At 44.5% G+C, this 16,051-nt stretch overlaps 1 protein-coding gene across 2 annotated transcripts in view; it reads left to right on the forward strand.

The window, feature by feature from the left end:
- CTCF (CCCTC-binding factor) overlaps positions 1 to 16,051 on the forward strand; it is a 77,132-nt gene that overhangs the window by 35,183 nt on the left and 25,898 nt on the right. For both annotated transcript variants that reach the window (XM_031002759.3, XM_055366177.2), the window contains exons 3-4: positions 13,289 to 14,078; positions 14,416 to 14,586. In XM_031002759.3, coding sequence (XP_030858619.2) covers positions 13,298 to 14,078; positions 14,416 to 14,586 — 952 coding nt within the window. In that variant the 5' untranslated portion in view covers positions 13,289 to 13,297. The remainder of the gene's footprint in view (positions 1 to 13,288; positions 14,079 to 14,415; positions 14,587 to 16,051) is intronic.

The raw sequence follows: 16,051 nt of genomic DNA on the forward strand, positions 1-16,051 counted from the left end.
AAGCCCAGTTAATTTCTGTATTTTTAGTGGAGACGGGGTTTCACCATGTTGGCCAGGCTGGTCTTAAACTCCTGATCTTGTTATCTACCTGCCTTGGCCTCCCAAAGTGCTGAGATTACAGGCGTGAGCCACCACACTTGGCCCTGCCAATGCTTCTTTGTTTCATACAACAGATACATTCCAAATGGATTAAAGATAACTTCGTTTTTTTCCTACATAGTTAACTGTTTTTCTGGTACCTTTTATGCAGTAATTCTCTTTTCCCTACTGATTTAAAATGACAGCTTTTTATTTGCTAGGCTTTGTTTCTGGATTCTCTCTTCTGTTTAAATTGTCTGCCTATAGTAGTGACAGTACCACATTATATGAATTATGTAGCTTTGTGGATATAGATAATAGTGTCACTACTTAGTGAGGTTTTTTAAATGCCTCCTGGAGGAGTTTGGGGCTGGAGGGGAAGAGTTGTTTTCTTTTTGGTTTTGTTTTTCTTAGTTTTTTTTAGACCATGTCTCACTTTATTGCCCAGGCCAGAGTGCAGAGGCATGATCACTACTCACTGTAGCTTTAACCTCCTGGGCTCAAGCGATCCTCCCAGCTTAGCCTCCAGGTAGCTGGGACTACAGGCATACACCATCACACCTGACTAATTTTTTAAAGTTTTTGTAGAGATGGTGTCCTACTGTGTTGCCCAGGCCTGGTCTCAGACTCCTGTGCTCAAGCAATCCACTCTCCTCAGCCTCCCAAAGTCCTAGCAATCAGGTGTGAGCCACTGCACCTGGCCAGTGGAAGAGTTTTATAATCTTCAAATAGACCCTGCACATTTTCAGTTCACGTTATTCTTTTTCTTGTATCTTTTTATGTTTATGTATATTTTCCTATATTTATTGAATAGATTGTATATACACTTTCAAGTTTATAGCCCATCTTGTTCCAGAAAGAACTTGAAGAAATATTTAGGAAAGACAGATAATAAGTGATATAAATAAACCAGAAAATACAAATTATAATAGAAAGTTATTATCACATGGTTTGAGAGGCAACAAATTAATCAAGCTGTAGCCAGCTAAAAAAATGGCAACATGATCCTGTTACATAGGTTTCACAATGAAAGAAAAAAAATTCCTTGAAGAAAAGCTTTTCCAAGTATTTAACTCCCAGTGCAATTTCTCCCACATATCTTTTAGTGTAAGCTAAGGCATGATGCCAAAGTGAAACTCGATAAAAGCAATTCTGTAGGGGATAAGGCCATGTGGCCCAAGTATACCCAGCTTTCTGATAGTCTGGCATAATTCTGGGATAAAGCCTAGACTAGAATGCTGAATTCCACAGAGAGGTCAAGTCAGATAAGGACAGAAAAGCCTCGGTGGATTTACCAATTAAAGGCCATTGCTGGCCTCAGAGCAGCTCCGTAAAGTATTGGGGATCAGAAACCAAACTGGTGAGTGGAAAGTAAGGAAAGAATTAGAGACAGCAAGTGTTAAGTTGAGCGTGGTAGGAAAAAAGAGATGACAGATACTAAATCCTGCATTGGGGTTGAGGGGAGTTATAAATGGGCAAGATTTAAGCAACATAGAGCTAGCTAAGAAGTGGCTGAAGTGGCCGGGTGCGGTGGCTGAAGCGGCCGGATGTGGTGGCTCACGCCTGTAATCCCAGCACTTTGGGAGGCCGAGGCGGGCGGATCACGAGGTCAGGAGATCGAGACCATCCTGGCCAACGTGGTGAAACCTCGTCTCTAGTAAAAATACAAAAACTAGTTGGGCCTGGTGGCACGCGCTGGCAGTCCCAGCTGCTCAGGAGGCTGAGGCAAGAGAATCGCTTGAACCTGGGAGGCAGAGGTTGCAGTGAGCCGAGGTCGTGCCACTGCACTCCAGCCTGGGCAACAGAACGAGAATCTGTCTCAAAGAAAAAAAAAAATAAGTGGCTGAAGCAAGAGGAGGAAGAACTGATCCATGCCCCCTAAGGATACAGGCCTCTGGGGTCTCTGTGTTGGATCCTAGGCCCTTGCATCCTCACACTCACCAGTCAGCAGGGGCAGAGAAGCATTAAGATGCCAGTTTTCGTTCCTTTTAGCCCCTCATCCCCGATTGCCTGGATTGTTCTTCCTCAGTCTGGAGGAACCTCCTGTTCATCCTCTACACAGAAGTTGACTGAATAATAAAATTTTTTATCTAAGCTTCACTTTTTCACCTAGATGATAGAGAAACACAATAAGGATTTGGTCTTAGGAGCTCCATTTTATGGTGATACCACAGTCCGGATGACTAACCCACCCACTTTGCCAAGCTCATTTAGTTGGTTAGTGATGGATTGGGTATACTGGAGTTTCTGTTTATTCCCTGTCCAGTGTCATTGAGTTGAAGGTGACAGCCAAACATTAGTAGATCCTTTAGGCAGTGAAACTGGGATTGCAGATATGGATTGGAAAGACCTCTGTGTAGAAACAGTGGAAGTTAAAAGGCTAGTGCAATGGGCGGCTACGGAGCCTTGGTGTGCTCAGGGGGGCTGGTGAAAGAGTACTCAGAGACAAAGGAAGGGAGCTAAGGGAGGAAAGAGGCTTATGAAGGAATAAGATGAGTTTCATCTTGTCAGATGCCAGAGAAACTGAGATTTAGAAAGAGGGAAAGGCCCTTGGGTTGACTCTGGTGGTTCTTGATGGATGGTACCTGTGGGCCAAACAAAGGGGCTGCAGAGGGCTAAGGAGGGAGTTGAGTCCTTTTTAGTAAGGACAGATATTTAAATTTATTATATTTTTTTATTTATTTCATTTTTGAGGAACAGGGTCTCACTTACTCTGTTGCCCAGGTTGGAGTTCAATGGTGTAATCTCAGCTCACCGTAACCTCTGTGTCCTAGGCTCAAATGATCCTCCTGCCTCAGCCTCCCAAGTAGCTGGGGCTACAGGCATGCACCACCATACCTGGCTATATTTTGTAGAGATGATGTTTCACCATGTTGCCCAAGCTGGTCTCGAACTCCTGGACTCAAGGGATCTGCCCACCTCAGCCTCCCAAAGTCCTGGGATTACAGGTGTGAGCCACCATGCCCAGCCTGGCTAATGTGTGTTTTTTAAAATTTGTTTTTAGAGATGGGGTCTCCCCATGTTGCCCGTGCTGGGCTTGAACTCTTGGGCTCAAGTGATCTACTTCAGCCTGCCAAAGTGCTGGGATTACAGGCTTGAGCCATCACACCTAGTCGTAAGGACAGATTTTTTGAGGTAGAGCAAAGCCATATTTAGAAGTGTATATAAATTCCATATATAGTATGATTTCATATATATACAAAATATATACCTTTAACTGAATAGCTGAGAAAACAGCATCAGAATATTAGGTGATTTTCGTAATCTGGAGGAAAAAAAATGTGTCCTGTAAGTACATTAAAACTGCTTTGAGTGATATAAACTTCTTTTTGGTGGCGATATTGGTCCACAAAAAATATTTGACGAAACCTAGAAGGCATGGGCGACTCAAGCAAGCATAGAGCCAAAAAATATGTAGGAATTAGAGTGAGTGGGTATGTTTTGTACTAAGAGGAACCGAGTATTTGAAAGCAGTAAAGAAAGGAGATGGATTGGAGCTGCTAGTGTCGGGAGAGGCAGCTAGAAGCGCAGTCCCCAGGGAGTGGGGAGAGTGACCTGGTCCAGCCTATTGGTTACTTATTGATTCAGAGGAGAGACTCCCATCGTCTGGAAAGAAAGTAAAAGGAGAGATCCACTGCTTGATGGAATGCACTAAGGGGTGTGTGTGTGTGTGTTTTGTTTTTTAAGACAGAGTCTCACTCTGTCACCCTGTGTGTGTGTGTGTGTGTGTGTGTGTTGTTTTGTTTTTTTAAGACGGAGTCTCACTCTGTCACCCAGCCTGGAGTGCAGTGGCGTGATCTCGGCTCACTGCAAGCTCCACCTCTCCGGTTCATGCCTTTCTCCCACCTCAGCCTTCCCAGTAGCAGGGACTACAGGCGCCTGCCACCATGCCCAGCTAATTTTGTTTTTGTATTTCTAGTCGAGATGGGGTTTCACCGTGTTAGCCAGGATGGTCTCGATCTCCTGACCTGGGGAATGCTCTGAGATTCTGAGCAGTGTATTGAGAGGCTGATGGCTTGCTACTTTGTGTCTGATTTTTCTCTATTAAAAATAGAAGCTATTGCTTTAAGACCGAGTAGATGCTGTTGTTTTGTGGACTTTATGCCATGTGTTTTTTTTCACAGTGAGACAGTACTCTGTCAGCTCAACTCCTTGGAAGCACAGTTGGTTTCTATTTGTACTCTTTTGTACCACTTCTTTTTCTACCTGGTTTATAATTCTGTGACCTCTTTTAGGTTGGACTTGGTTGTTTACAAGCAATTTTTTTTTTTTTTTTTGAGATGGAGTCTCCCTCTGTCACCCAGGCTGGAGTGCAGTGGCCCATCCTTGGCTCACTGCAACCTCCGCCTCCAGGGTTCACGCGATTCTCCTGCCTCAGCCTCCCAAATAGCTGGGACTATAGGCACCTGCCACCACAACTGGCTAATTTTCGTATTTTTAGTAGAGATGGGGTTTCACCATGTAGGTCAGGCTGGTCTTGGTCTTGAACTCCTGACCTCAGGTGATCCGCCTGCCTCGGCCTCCCAAAGTGCTGGGATTACAGGCATGAGCCACTCAGCCCAGCCTGTTTACAAGCAATTTTTAACATTTTAAGTTTTCAAATTCACACCAGAGACCAGATAGAATTTTTTTCCATTGTCTTCAAGTTGTAGCATCAAATTATATGCTACAAAATCCTGGAGACCCCAAAGATTGTTTTTCCTCTACCAATTTTATTATTGAGGATATTTAAATAGTCTGGGATTATGTAGTGACTCTGGCAGGGTCACCACATTTACATTCACAGCATCTCAATTTTTTGTTCTTTGATACCTTTTCTGAGAATGTCACTCTGAAGTAAATTGGGCTTTTTGTATGTTCCCTAGCTCCAGAAATCTGGATTATCATTCCCTTTGCAGGGATACTAACGTTTGGGGCTTTTCAGGGACTGAAAAACTTCTCTTAAAAAGTTTTTTTCTGGGGGCTGGGCACGGTGGTTCATGCCTTTAATCCCAGCACTTTGGGAGGCCGAGGCCGGCAGATTACCTGAGGTCAGGAGTTCGAGACCAGCCTGACCAACATGGAGAAACCCCGTCTCTCCTAAAAATACAAAATTAGCCAGGTGTGGTGGCGCATGCCTGTAATCCCAGCTACTCGGGAGGCTGAGGCAGGAGAATCGCTTGAACCCAGGAGTCAGAGGTTGTGTTCAGCCGAGATTGCGCCATTGCACTCCAGCCTAGGCAACAAGAGTGAAACTCCATCTCCAAAAAAAAAAAAAGAAAAGAAAATCTTAATGGGGAAACAGTAATAGTATAATGTTAAATTGCAAAATCTAATTCTGTGGGTCAAGGGTGGGACCTGAAGTTCTGTGTTTTTAAGAAGCCAGTGCTGCTGGTCCTCAGACCATACTTTGAATAACAAGTACAAAGTTGTGCTGTCCGGTACGGAAGCCCCTAGCCTCATGTTGCTGTTGAGAATTTAGAGTTTTACTGGTTCAAATTAAGGTATGCTGTAAATGTAAGATATAGCTGGGCACGACGGCACATACCTGTAATCACAGCACTTTGGTAGTCTAAGATGGGACAATAACTTGAGGCTGGGAGTTCAAGACCAGCCTGGGCAACACACCTCTACAAAAGAAAAAATTACAAAAAAAAAAAAAAAAAAACATTAGGCCGGGCACAGTGGCTCACACCTGTAATCCCAGCACTTTGGGAGGCTGAGGTGGGGGATCACGAGGTCAGGAGATCGAGACCATCCTGCCTAACATGGTGAAACCCCGTCCCTACTAAAAATACAAAAAAAATTAGCTGGGAGTGCTGGTGGGTGCCTGTAGTCCCAGCTACTCAGGAGGCTGAGGTGGGAGAATGGCATGAACCCGGGAGGCGGAGCTTGCAGTGAGCCGAGATCAAGTCCCTGCACTCCAGCCTGGGCGACAGAGGGAGACTCCCTCTCAAAAAAAAAAAGGCTGGGCGCGGTGGCTCACACCTGTAATCCCAGTGCTTTGGGAGGCCAAGGCGAGCGGATCAGGAGGTCAGGAGATAAGAGACCATCCTGGCTAACACGGTGAAACCCCGTCTCTACTAAAAGTACAAAAAATTAGCCGGGCGTGGTGACAGGTGCCTGTAGTCCCAGCTACTTGGGAGGCTGAGGCAGGAGACTGGCATTAACCCAGTAGGTGGAGCTTGCAGTGAGCTGAGATCGCGCCACTGCACTTCAGCCTGGGCAACAGTGCAAGACTCCGTCTCAAAAAAAAAAAAAAAAATAGAGGCCAGGCATGGTGGCTTATGCCTGTAATCCTAGCAATTTGGGAGGCTGAGGCAGGCAGATGACTTGAGCCCAGGAGTTCGAGACCAGTCTGCACAACATGGTGAAACCCCACTTTTACTAAAAATACAAAAAGATTAGCCTGGTGCCTGGCATCAACCTGTAGTCCCAGCTACTCGGGAGGCTGAGGTGGGAGAATCACCTGAGCCCAGGAAGTCAAGGCTGCAATGAGCCATGACCATTCTGCTGCACTCCAGCCTGGGCAACAGAGGAAACCCCGTCTCAAAAAAAAAAAAGAAAGAAAAGAAAAGAAAATTAATTGAGCATGGTGGCATAAACTGTAGTCCTAGCTACTCGGCAGACTGAGGCAGGAGGATCACTGGAGCCCAGGAGTTGGAGGTTACAGTGAGCTGTGATCCTACCACTGCACTCCAGTCTGGGCAACAGAGCAAGTCTGTGTCTCAAATATAACAATTTTTTTTGTTAGTTTTGTTTTTGTTTTGTTTGTTTGTTTTTGAGACAGAGTCTCGCTCTGTTGCCAGGCTGGAGTGCAGTGGCGCGATCTTGGCTCATTGCAAGCTCCACCTCCCAGGTTCACGCCATTCTCCTGCCTCAGCCTCCTGAGTAGCTGGGACTATAGGCATCCGCCACCACGCCCGGCTAATTTTTGTATTTTTAGTAGAGACAGGATTTCGCCATGTTAGCCAGGATGGTCTGTATCTCCTGACCTCATGATCCACCTGCCTTGGCCTCCCAAAGTGCTGGGATTACAGACATGAGCCACCATACCCGGCCAACAATTTTTTAAATTGATGAAACCTTGAAATGATATTTTGGACATACCAGGTTAAGTAAAATAGATTACTAAAATTAATTTCACCAGGGTTTGTTGTTTTTTTTTTTTTTTTACTTTTTAATATGAATTTTTTTTACTTAAAATTACATATAATGTGGCTTATGTTTGTGGCTTGCATTATATTTCTATTGAACAGTGCCAGCATAGAGAATTTCTATTCTAAAGATAATCTGTCTGAACAGTACTGAGTATAGAAAATTAATTATAGTTAGGATTATGCTTAGTCTTTTACAATCAGAGGTATAAATGAGATTTTTTTTTTTTTTTTTTTGAGACAGTCTCGCTCTGTCTCCCAGGCTGGAGTGCAGTGGCGCAATCTCGGCTCATGGCAAGCTTCGCCTTCCGGGTTCACGCCATTCTCCTGCCTCAGCCTCCCGAGTAGCTGGGACTACAGACACCCGCCACCACTCCCGGGTAATTTTTTGTATTTTTTAGTAGAGATGGTGTTTCACCGTGTTAGCCAGGGTGGTCTCGGTCTCCTGACCTCATGATCCACCCGCCTTGGCCTCCCAAAGTGCGGGGATTACAGGCGTGAGCCACCACGCTTGGCCTAAATGAGATCTTATAATAAAAATGCTAGCACTTTGCTCATTTTTAATTTATAGGTGAATTATAAAGCATTCTACAAATGTTCTTTGATCCCCACCTTCTGCGGTAACGTTTTTTTATATTTGTCCCCACTGTCATGGAACAGCATAGTAAGAAGCCTTTGCATTGGATGTTGTTGTATTTTTCTCTTGGTTGTTGAGAACAAGGGACTAATGAAAGAAAGAAGGTAATGGAAGAATAAACCAAACTGGCAATCCAACAACCTCGGGAGTTTACCTTGAGCCTTGTTTTTTTCCAGGCAGATGGTGGGGTTTGCTGAATCTGTCCAAAAGTATATGTTGCTTCAAGCCCGGCTTTTGCCCTTAAAGAGCTTTCACACCCAACTGGGAAAATAGATCGTTTTGAGAAAATTTTAAGTGCTAAACTGTGTCCTTATTTTATCAGAAACACATTTGGAGCAAAGTAGTGGCCACAAGAACCTCAGAAAGCTTTGTTGTGCCAAGGATGAGCTGGTGTTGAGAGGAGTGGATCAGACGTAAAGTACAGAGTGAAGACAGGGAGATGACAGTAGGAACTGTGTCTGGATGAGAAGACAGCTTGACTGAAGGGGAGAGTGCTAGAGGGCAAGACATAAATCTGAATAGGTTATCATGGGGTCAGGTACGAAGAGGCTTTGTGAGCCAGAAGAGTGGTAAGTGCATCATGTAGTTTTTGCAAAAGTAGAGACACACTTTTTGAGGAAATTAAGTCTTGTTCTTTGTGAAATGAGTGAATCTTTACTTCTCTGCCCAGAAAGCATAAGTGGTTTTCCATTGCCAGTCATCTGAGATATTTTGTTATTCAAGACCGTCCAAACTATGGGGGGGGCAACCAGCACATCTTTCACCTGTCTTACTACCCTCTCCTCTGTCCTGTGCTTTAAGCCAGTTCTTTTTCTTACTCATAACTAATTCCCACATGTATTTATTGTACCCAGAAATCCAAACCTTTCTCCTACAGAATACATCCTCTGCCCTCCACTGTCAAACTCTGCCTTTAAATGTCCTGCTCATGTTTCAGGGTTCCATTCAAATTCCACATTTATGAAGCATTTTTCTATCACAGCTGGTTATGTTATCTTTCTCCAAACCTATGTAATTTCACCTTGAACCATTGTGCTACCTATTTTGTCCTTTATGTTAGACAGTAACTCCTAGAATGTAGGACCAGGCCTCCCAAAATGCTGGGATTACAGGCATGAGCCACCACGCCCGGCCCCTATTTTACTCTTGTTTAGGTAATGTCATTCTCTCTGTAGTTCTTGTGCTGCCTCTCAGGTGGTCCTGGCTTAAGGAGTCTTCTCTGACTGCTATCATGGATATAATACAATGTTAAGGTGCCTAGACAGAGAATTGGAGAAAAGTGTGTCTAATAGAACTAACAAAAGCTTCGTTTGAGCTGTATTCTTGGCCAAAAATACAAAACACTTCAATGTTTTGTTTTGGGTTTTTTTTTTTTTGAGACATAGTTTCACTCTGATCGCCCAGGCTCCAGGCTGGAGTGCAGTGGCACTCGGCTCACTGCAATCTCCGCCTCCAGGCTTCAAGCAATTCTCGAGCCTCACTCAGCCTTCCAAGTAGCTGGGATTAGAGGCACATCCCACCACACTCAGCTATATATGTTTTATTTTATTTTAATTGTTATTATTATTTTAATTATTATTATTTTTTTGAGACAGAGGCTCGCTCTGTTGCCCTGGCTGGAGGGAGTACAGTGGCCCAATCTCAGCTCACTGCAACCTCCACCTCCCAGGTTCAAGCAATTCTCCTGCCTCGGCCTCCTGAGTAGCTGGGATTACAGGCTTGTGCCACCACACCTGGCTAATTTTTGTATTTTTAATAGAAACGGGGTTTTGCCGTGTTGGCCAGGCTTGTCTCCATCTCCTGACTTCAAGTGATCTGCCCGCCTCGGCCTCCCAAAATGCTGGGATTACAGGCCTGAGCCACCACGCCTGGCCCCTATTTTACTCTTGTTTAGGTAATGTCATTCACAATATTTTTGTTTGTTTTTTATTGTTTGTTTTTTATTTTTTGTTTTTGAGACCGAGTCTCACTCTGTCGCCCAGGCTGGAATGCAGGGGCACTTTCTTAGCTCGCTGCAACCTCCACCTCCAGGGTTCAAGTTCTTTTCGTGCCTCAGCCTCCCAAGTAGCTGGGATTACAGGTGCACACCGCCACGCCTGGCTAATTTTTGTATTTTTAGTAGAGATGGGGTTTTGCCATGTTAGCCAGGCTGGTCTTGAACTCCTGGCCTCAACTGATCCACCAGCCTTGGCCTCCCAAAGTGCTGGGATTACAGGCGTGAGCTCCCGTGCCCGGCCCATTCACAAGATATAAGAGCCAAAAACTATGAATTGGCTGATTTGTTTTCTGCTTTCTATTATATATTCAATTTGGTTGGCATTTATTGAGTACTTACCATCCTGGGCACAGTGCTAAAGAGTAAAAACCGTGGCTGGGCGTGGTGGCTCACGCCTGTAGTCCCAGCACTTTGGGAGGCCGAGGCGGACAGATCACAAGGTCAGAAGTTCAAGACCAGCCTGGCCAACATAGTGAAACCCCGTATCTGCTAAAAATACAGTAAATTAGCCAGGTGTGGTGGTGGGCACCTGTAATCCCAACTACTCCGGAGGCTGAAGCAGGAGAATCACTTAAACCTGGGAGGCAGAGGTTGCAGTGAGCCAAGATCACGCCATTGCACTCCAGCCAGGGCGACAGTGCGAGACTCCGACTCAAAAAAAAAAAAATAGTAAAAACCGGTTGGGCGCAGTGGCTCACACCTGTAATCCCAGCACTTTGGGAGGCCGAGGCAGGCGGATCACGAGGTCAGGAAATCGAGACCATCCTGGCTAACACGGTGAAACCCCGTCTCTACTAAAAATACAAAAAATTAGCCGGGCATGGTGGTGGGCGCCTGTAGTCCCTCTACTCGGGAGGCTGAGGCAGGAGAATGGCGTGAACCTGGGAGGCGGAGCTTGCAGTGAGCGGAGATCGTGCCACTGCACTCTAGCCTGGGCAACAGAGCGAGACTCCGTCTCAAAAAAAAAATTAAAAAAAAAACAAACGACTTGTTAGATGTGGTTCTTATTCTCAGGGAATTCATGATCTCATTGTCAGGAGAGAGGTGAATGTCAAGTTGATGGTATGACATGGGCAGTTTTGTGCAGTGTCTACAAACACGGCCATTGCAGTCTGGATCTAAAAGCAGTTTGGCTTCAAAAAACAAGGTCGAAAACCTTTGACAGGGTGGGGAAAATGGGGAATTGCTGTTGAGTGGGTATAAAGTTTCAGTTATGCAAGATGAGTAAGTTCTAGAGATCTGCTACACAACATAGTTCCTGTATTAATCGTATAGCATTATGCACTTTGAATTATGTTGAGGATGGATCTCATGATGAATATTATCACCAAAAACAAAATACAAGGAAATTTTGGAGGTGTATTTAGTGTTTTTTTTTTTCTTTTTTGAGACGGAGTTTCGTTCTTGTTGCCCAGGCTGCAGTACAGTGGCGCAATCTTGGCTCACCGCAACCTCCACCTCCCGGGTCAAGCGATTCTCCTTCCTCAGCCTCCCAAGTAGCCAGGATTACAGGCATGCACCATCACACCTGGCTAATTTTGTATTTTTACTTAGGACGGGGTTTCTCCATGTTGTTCAGGCTGGTCTCGAACTCCCGACCTCAGGTGATCCACACACCTCGGGCCTCCCAAAGTGCTGGGATTATAGGCGTGAGCCACCACGTGCTTAATAAAGCTACCTTAGTAAAGCTTTTTACAAAACATTGGCAGACCCGGGCACAGTGGCTCAGTCACACGTATAATCCCAGCACTTTGGGAGGCTTAGGTGGGAGGATTGCTTCAGCCCAGGAGTTCAAGGCCAGTCTGGAAATGTGGCAAGACCCCATAATTGCAGAAAATTAAGCTAATTCATATATGCATCATCTCACATCCTTGTCATTTTTTGTGATGAGAACACTTAAAAATCTGCTCTCAGTTATTTTCAGGTATACGTTATTATTAACTGTAATAGTCATGTTGTATAATAGATCTCTTGAACTTATTCCCACTGAAATTATATGTCCTTTACCAGTGTCTTCCCCACTACATGTGTAAGATTTAAATTAGTTTTGTTAGTAATTCTTTAATATCATCAGATATCCAGAGTTGAAATTTCTAGTTGTCTTGTGTCACATCTTTTTCACCATTTATTGGTTTGAATCAGGATCCAAAGAAGATCCATGCATTGTGATTGATTACTGTCTCTTAAGACTCTTTTATCTGTATCAGAGTTTCTCAGCCTCAGTGCTCTTGACGTCTTGGGCCTGATAATTCTTTTTTTTTTTTTTTTTGAGACAGAGTCTCGCTCTGTCGCCCAGGCTGGAGTGCAGTGGCGCGATCTCGGCTCACTGCAAGCTCCGCCTCCCAGGTTCACGCCATTCTCCTGCCTCAGCCTCCCAAGAGCTGGGACTACAGGCACCCGCCACCACGCCCGGCTAATTTTTTTGTATTTTTTAGTAGAGACGGGGTTTCACCGTGTTAGCCAGGATGGTCTCGATCTCCTGACCTCCGGTAATCTGCCCGCCTCAGCCTCCCAAAGTGCTGGGATTATAGGCGTGAGCCACCGTGCCTGGCCTGGCCTGATAATTCTTTGTGGTGGAGGACTGACCTGTGTCTTGGAGGATGTTTAATAGCATCTCTAGCGTTCACCCACGAGATAACAGTAGCACATCCCAGCCCAGTAGTGACAACCAAAAATGTGTTAGCCAAATGTTCCTAGAGGCAAAGTCACCCCAGGCTGAGAACTACTGATCTACTGGTTCTCCCTCCGATCAGTCTTCCCTTGTATTCTTCTTGTTATCTATTTGCAGAAGAACCTGAGTATAATCTTGCAGTGTTTCCCTCAGTGTGGATTTCACTGATTTAATCCCTGTAGTATAATTTAACATCCTGAGTCACCAATTTCCTGTTAATAGGGTTGGATCTAGAGACTTGATTGGTTTCAGAGTTTTGGAGTTTGTTTGACAAAATTGCATTATAGGTAGTGGTTTTTTCTTTTTCTTTTTTTTTTGAGACAGAGTCTTGCTCTGTCCCCCACGCTGGAGCGCAGTGGTGCAGTCTCGGCTCACTGCAAGCTCCGCCTCCTGGATTCAAGCTATTCTTCTGCCTCAGCCTCCTGAGTAGCTGGGACTACAGGCGCCCGCCACCATGCCCAGCTAATTTTTTTTGTATTTTTAGTAGAGACGGGGTTTCACCGTGTTAGCCAGGATGGTCTCGATCTCCTGACCTCATGATCCGCCCACCTCGGCCTCCCAAAGTGCTGGGATTACAGGTGTGAGCCACTGCACCCGGCCGGTAGTGGTGGTTTCTTTCATCAAGAGGCACATGTCTGTTGTGTCTTTTTTAATATTAACAACCATTGATGCCTAATTCATTCACCAAAGGGTCTTTTTGTTTTAAAATGTGTATTTTTATTTAGACATGCTTTGCTTTAAATAACAATCTGTGTTCTCCCTTAATAAAGGCAGGGGAAATGGAAGGTGATGCAGTCGAAGCCATTGTGGAGGAGTCTGAAACTTTTATTAAAGGAAAGGAGAGAAAGACTTACCAGAGACGCCGGGAAGGGGGCCAGGAAGAAGATGCCTGCCACTTACCCCAGAACCAGACGGATGGGGGTGAGGTGGTCCAGGATGTCAACAGCAGTGTACAGATGGTGATGATGGAACAGCTGGACCCCACCCTTCTTCAGATGAAGACTGAAGTAATGGAGGGCACAGTGGCTCCAGAAGCAGAGGCTGCTGTGGACGATACCCAGATTATAACTTTACAGGTTGTAAATATGGAGGAACAGCCCATAAACATAGGAGAACTTCAGCTTGTTCAAGTACCTGTTCCTGTGACTGTACCTGTTGCTACCACTTCAGTAGAAGAACTTCAGGGGGCTTATGAAAATGAAGTGTCTAAAGAGGGCCTTGCGGAAAGTGAACCCATGATATGCCACACCCTACCTTTGCCTGAAGGGTTTCAGGTGGTTAAAGTGGGGGCCAATGGAGAGGTGGAGACACTAGAACAAGGGGAACTTCCACCCCAGGAAGATCCTAGTTGGCAAAAAGACCCAGACTATCAGCCACCAGCCAAAAAAACAAAGAAAACCAAAAAGAGCAAACTGCGTTATACAGAGGAGGGCAAAGATGTAGATGTGTCTGTCTACGATTTTGAGGAAGAACAGCAGGAGGGTCTGCTATCAGAGGTTAATGCAGAGAAAGTGGTTGGTAATATGAAGCCTCCAAAGCCAACAAAAATTAAAAAGAAAGGTAAAACGAGTTTATCCATAGTGGTTTCATAAAACCATTTTGGGATAAGCATACAACACAGTGCATATGCAAGTTGTTTTATATTAACCGTATTTGTAAAAGGTCGTTATGTGGGTACCGTTCTTTAAAACCAGTCTAAAATAAGTTTTTTCCAGATTGAATGCTCTTTTTTTAATCCCAAAGAAGAAGGAAATGTATTAGTGACATGAGATAATTATGACTTATATTGGGTTTTGTTATTAAAAGCTAATCAAATATATTTGTAGAAATTTAAGATTAGGATTAATCTTAACACTTTGAAACTCTGCAGCAAGTAAGTGTTTTATTTTGCACATAGGTGTAAAGAAGACATTCCAGTGTGAGCTTTGCAGTTACACGTGTCCACGGCGTTCAAATTTGGATCGTCACATGAAAAGCCACACTGATGAGAGACCACACAAGTGCCATCTCTGTGGCAGGGCATTCAGAACAGTCACCCTCCTGAGGAATCACCTTAACACACACACAGGTGCTGGATAAGAATGTTGGGGGCTACAACAGCAAATGCTCAGACTTGGCTTTTTAGTATTCATTCAAGCTGACTCCAGCGGGAATTTAAAGGAAGTTTTTATTATTTCTTATGATGCCCTTTTTGTAATCATGATTTTATTGTAAGCACTTGGACTTAGTTATTATAGACAAATGTAAAGAAAATTTAATGAAAAATAACAACACCGTCTCTCTTAAAAAAAAGAAGTCTCAGGCAGTAGATGCCTGGTACTATGAGGAAGAATGTTAGAAATAGAAGTGAAATCCCAGTGAAACCCTGTCTCTACTAAAAATACAAAAATTTAGCTGGGTGTGGTGGCGGGCGCCTGTAGTCCCAGCTACTCGGGAGGCTGAGGCAGGAGAATGGCATGAACCCGGGAGGTGGAGCTTGCAGTGAGCCGAGATCCCGCCACTGCACTCCAGCCTGGGCGACAGTGCAAGTCTCCATCTAAAAAAAAAGAAAAGAAATAGAAGTGAAATCCTACCTTTATTTAAAAAAAAAAAAAAGTGGCCGGGTACAGTGGCCCACGCCTGTAATCCTCACACTTTGGGAGGCTGAGGTGGGCAGATCACTTGAGATTAGAAGTTGGAGACCAGCCTGGCCAATGTGACAAAATCCCATCCATCTCTACTAGAAATACATAAATTAGCCAGGTGTGGTGGCGGGTGCCTGTAATCCCAGCTACTCAGGAGGCTCAGGCAGGAGAATGGCTTGAAACCTGGGAGGCAGACACTGCAATGAGCTGAGATAGTGCTACTGCACTCCAGCCTGGGCGACAGAGTGAGACTCCATCTCAAAAACAAACCTTAACGTTTTTTGTTTCTGGTTGTTTCACGTCAAGGAAGATAATTCATAATTTCAGAATGGAAAAGCTAAGGCACCATTCTGATAATTCAAACATTTATTTGAGCATCCTACTTACTTTAGTGTTCAGATATTCTGATATTAGCTTCATGTTGGCTGTGGCCAGGTTCCCTGAGGTCTCTAAAGTAGAGGGACTCTGTGCACTAAACCTCTCTTTAAGCTTTCCTGGGCTGTTTGTTATCCCAGTGTAGGAAGTTGGTTGCAAGTCTTCTCACATGGTTTTTCATGCAGAATAACTTCATTTCATATGACAACTCTTGTTTTTGATTTTTAGGTTTTTAAAAATTTCTAATGACAACCCTTGTTTTAGATTTGTTGTGCTGGTTGTCAGATGACCATGATCAAGTGGGTGTTAATCATAAACAGTATGCTGCACATGGGCACATTCTTCACTAATGTGACTTAGTTACTTTTAAACATCTCCCTAATTTCTACTCAGACACTTGATAATATGTTTTATTTGATACTTTGAAGACACTAGGATGGGACATATGACTAAATAAAAGTAACTGGGTAATCCCAGCACTTTGGAAATCCGATGGGGGGGTAGATGACCTGAGGCCAGGAGTTCTAGACCAGC

The sequence above is a fragment of the Gorilla gorilla genome, chromosome 18 (assembly GCF_029281585.2).
Source record: "Gorilla gorilla gorilla isolate KB3781 chromosome 18, NHGRI_mGorGor1-v2.1_pri, whole genome shotgun sequence".
Classification (NCBI taxonomy): Eukaryota; Metazoa; Chordata; class Mammalia; order Primates; family Hominidae; genus Gorilla; species Gorilla gorilla.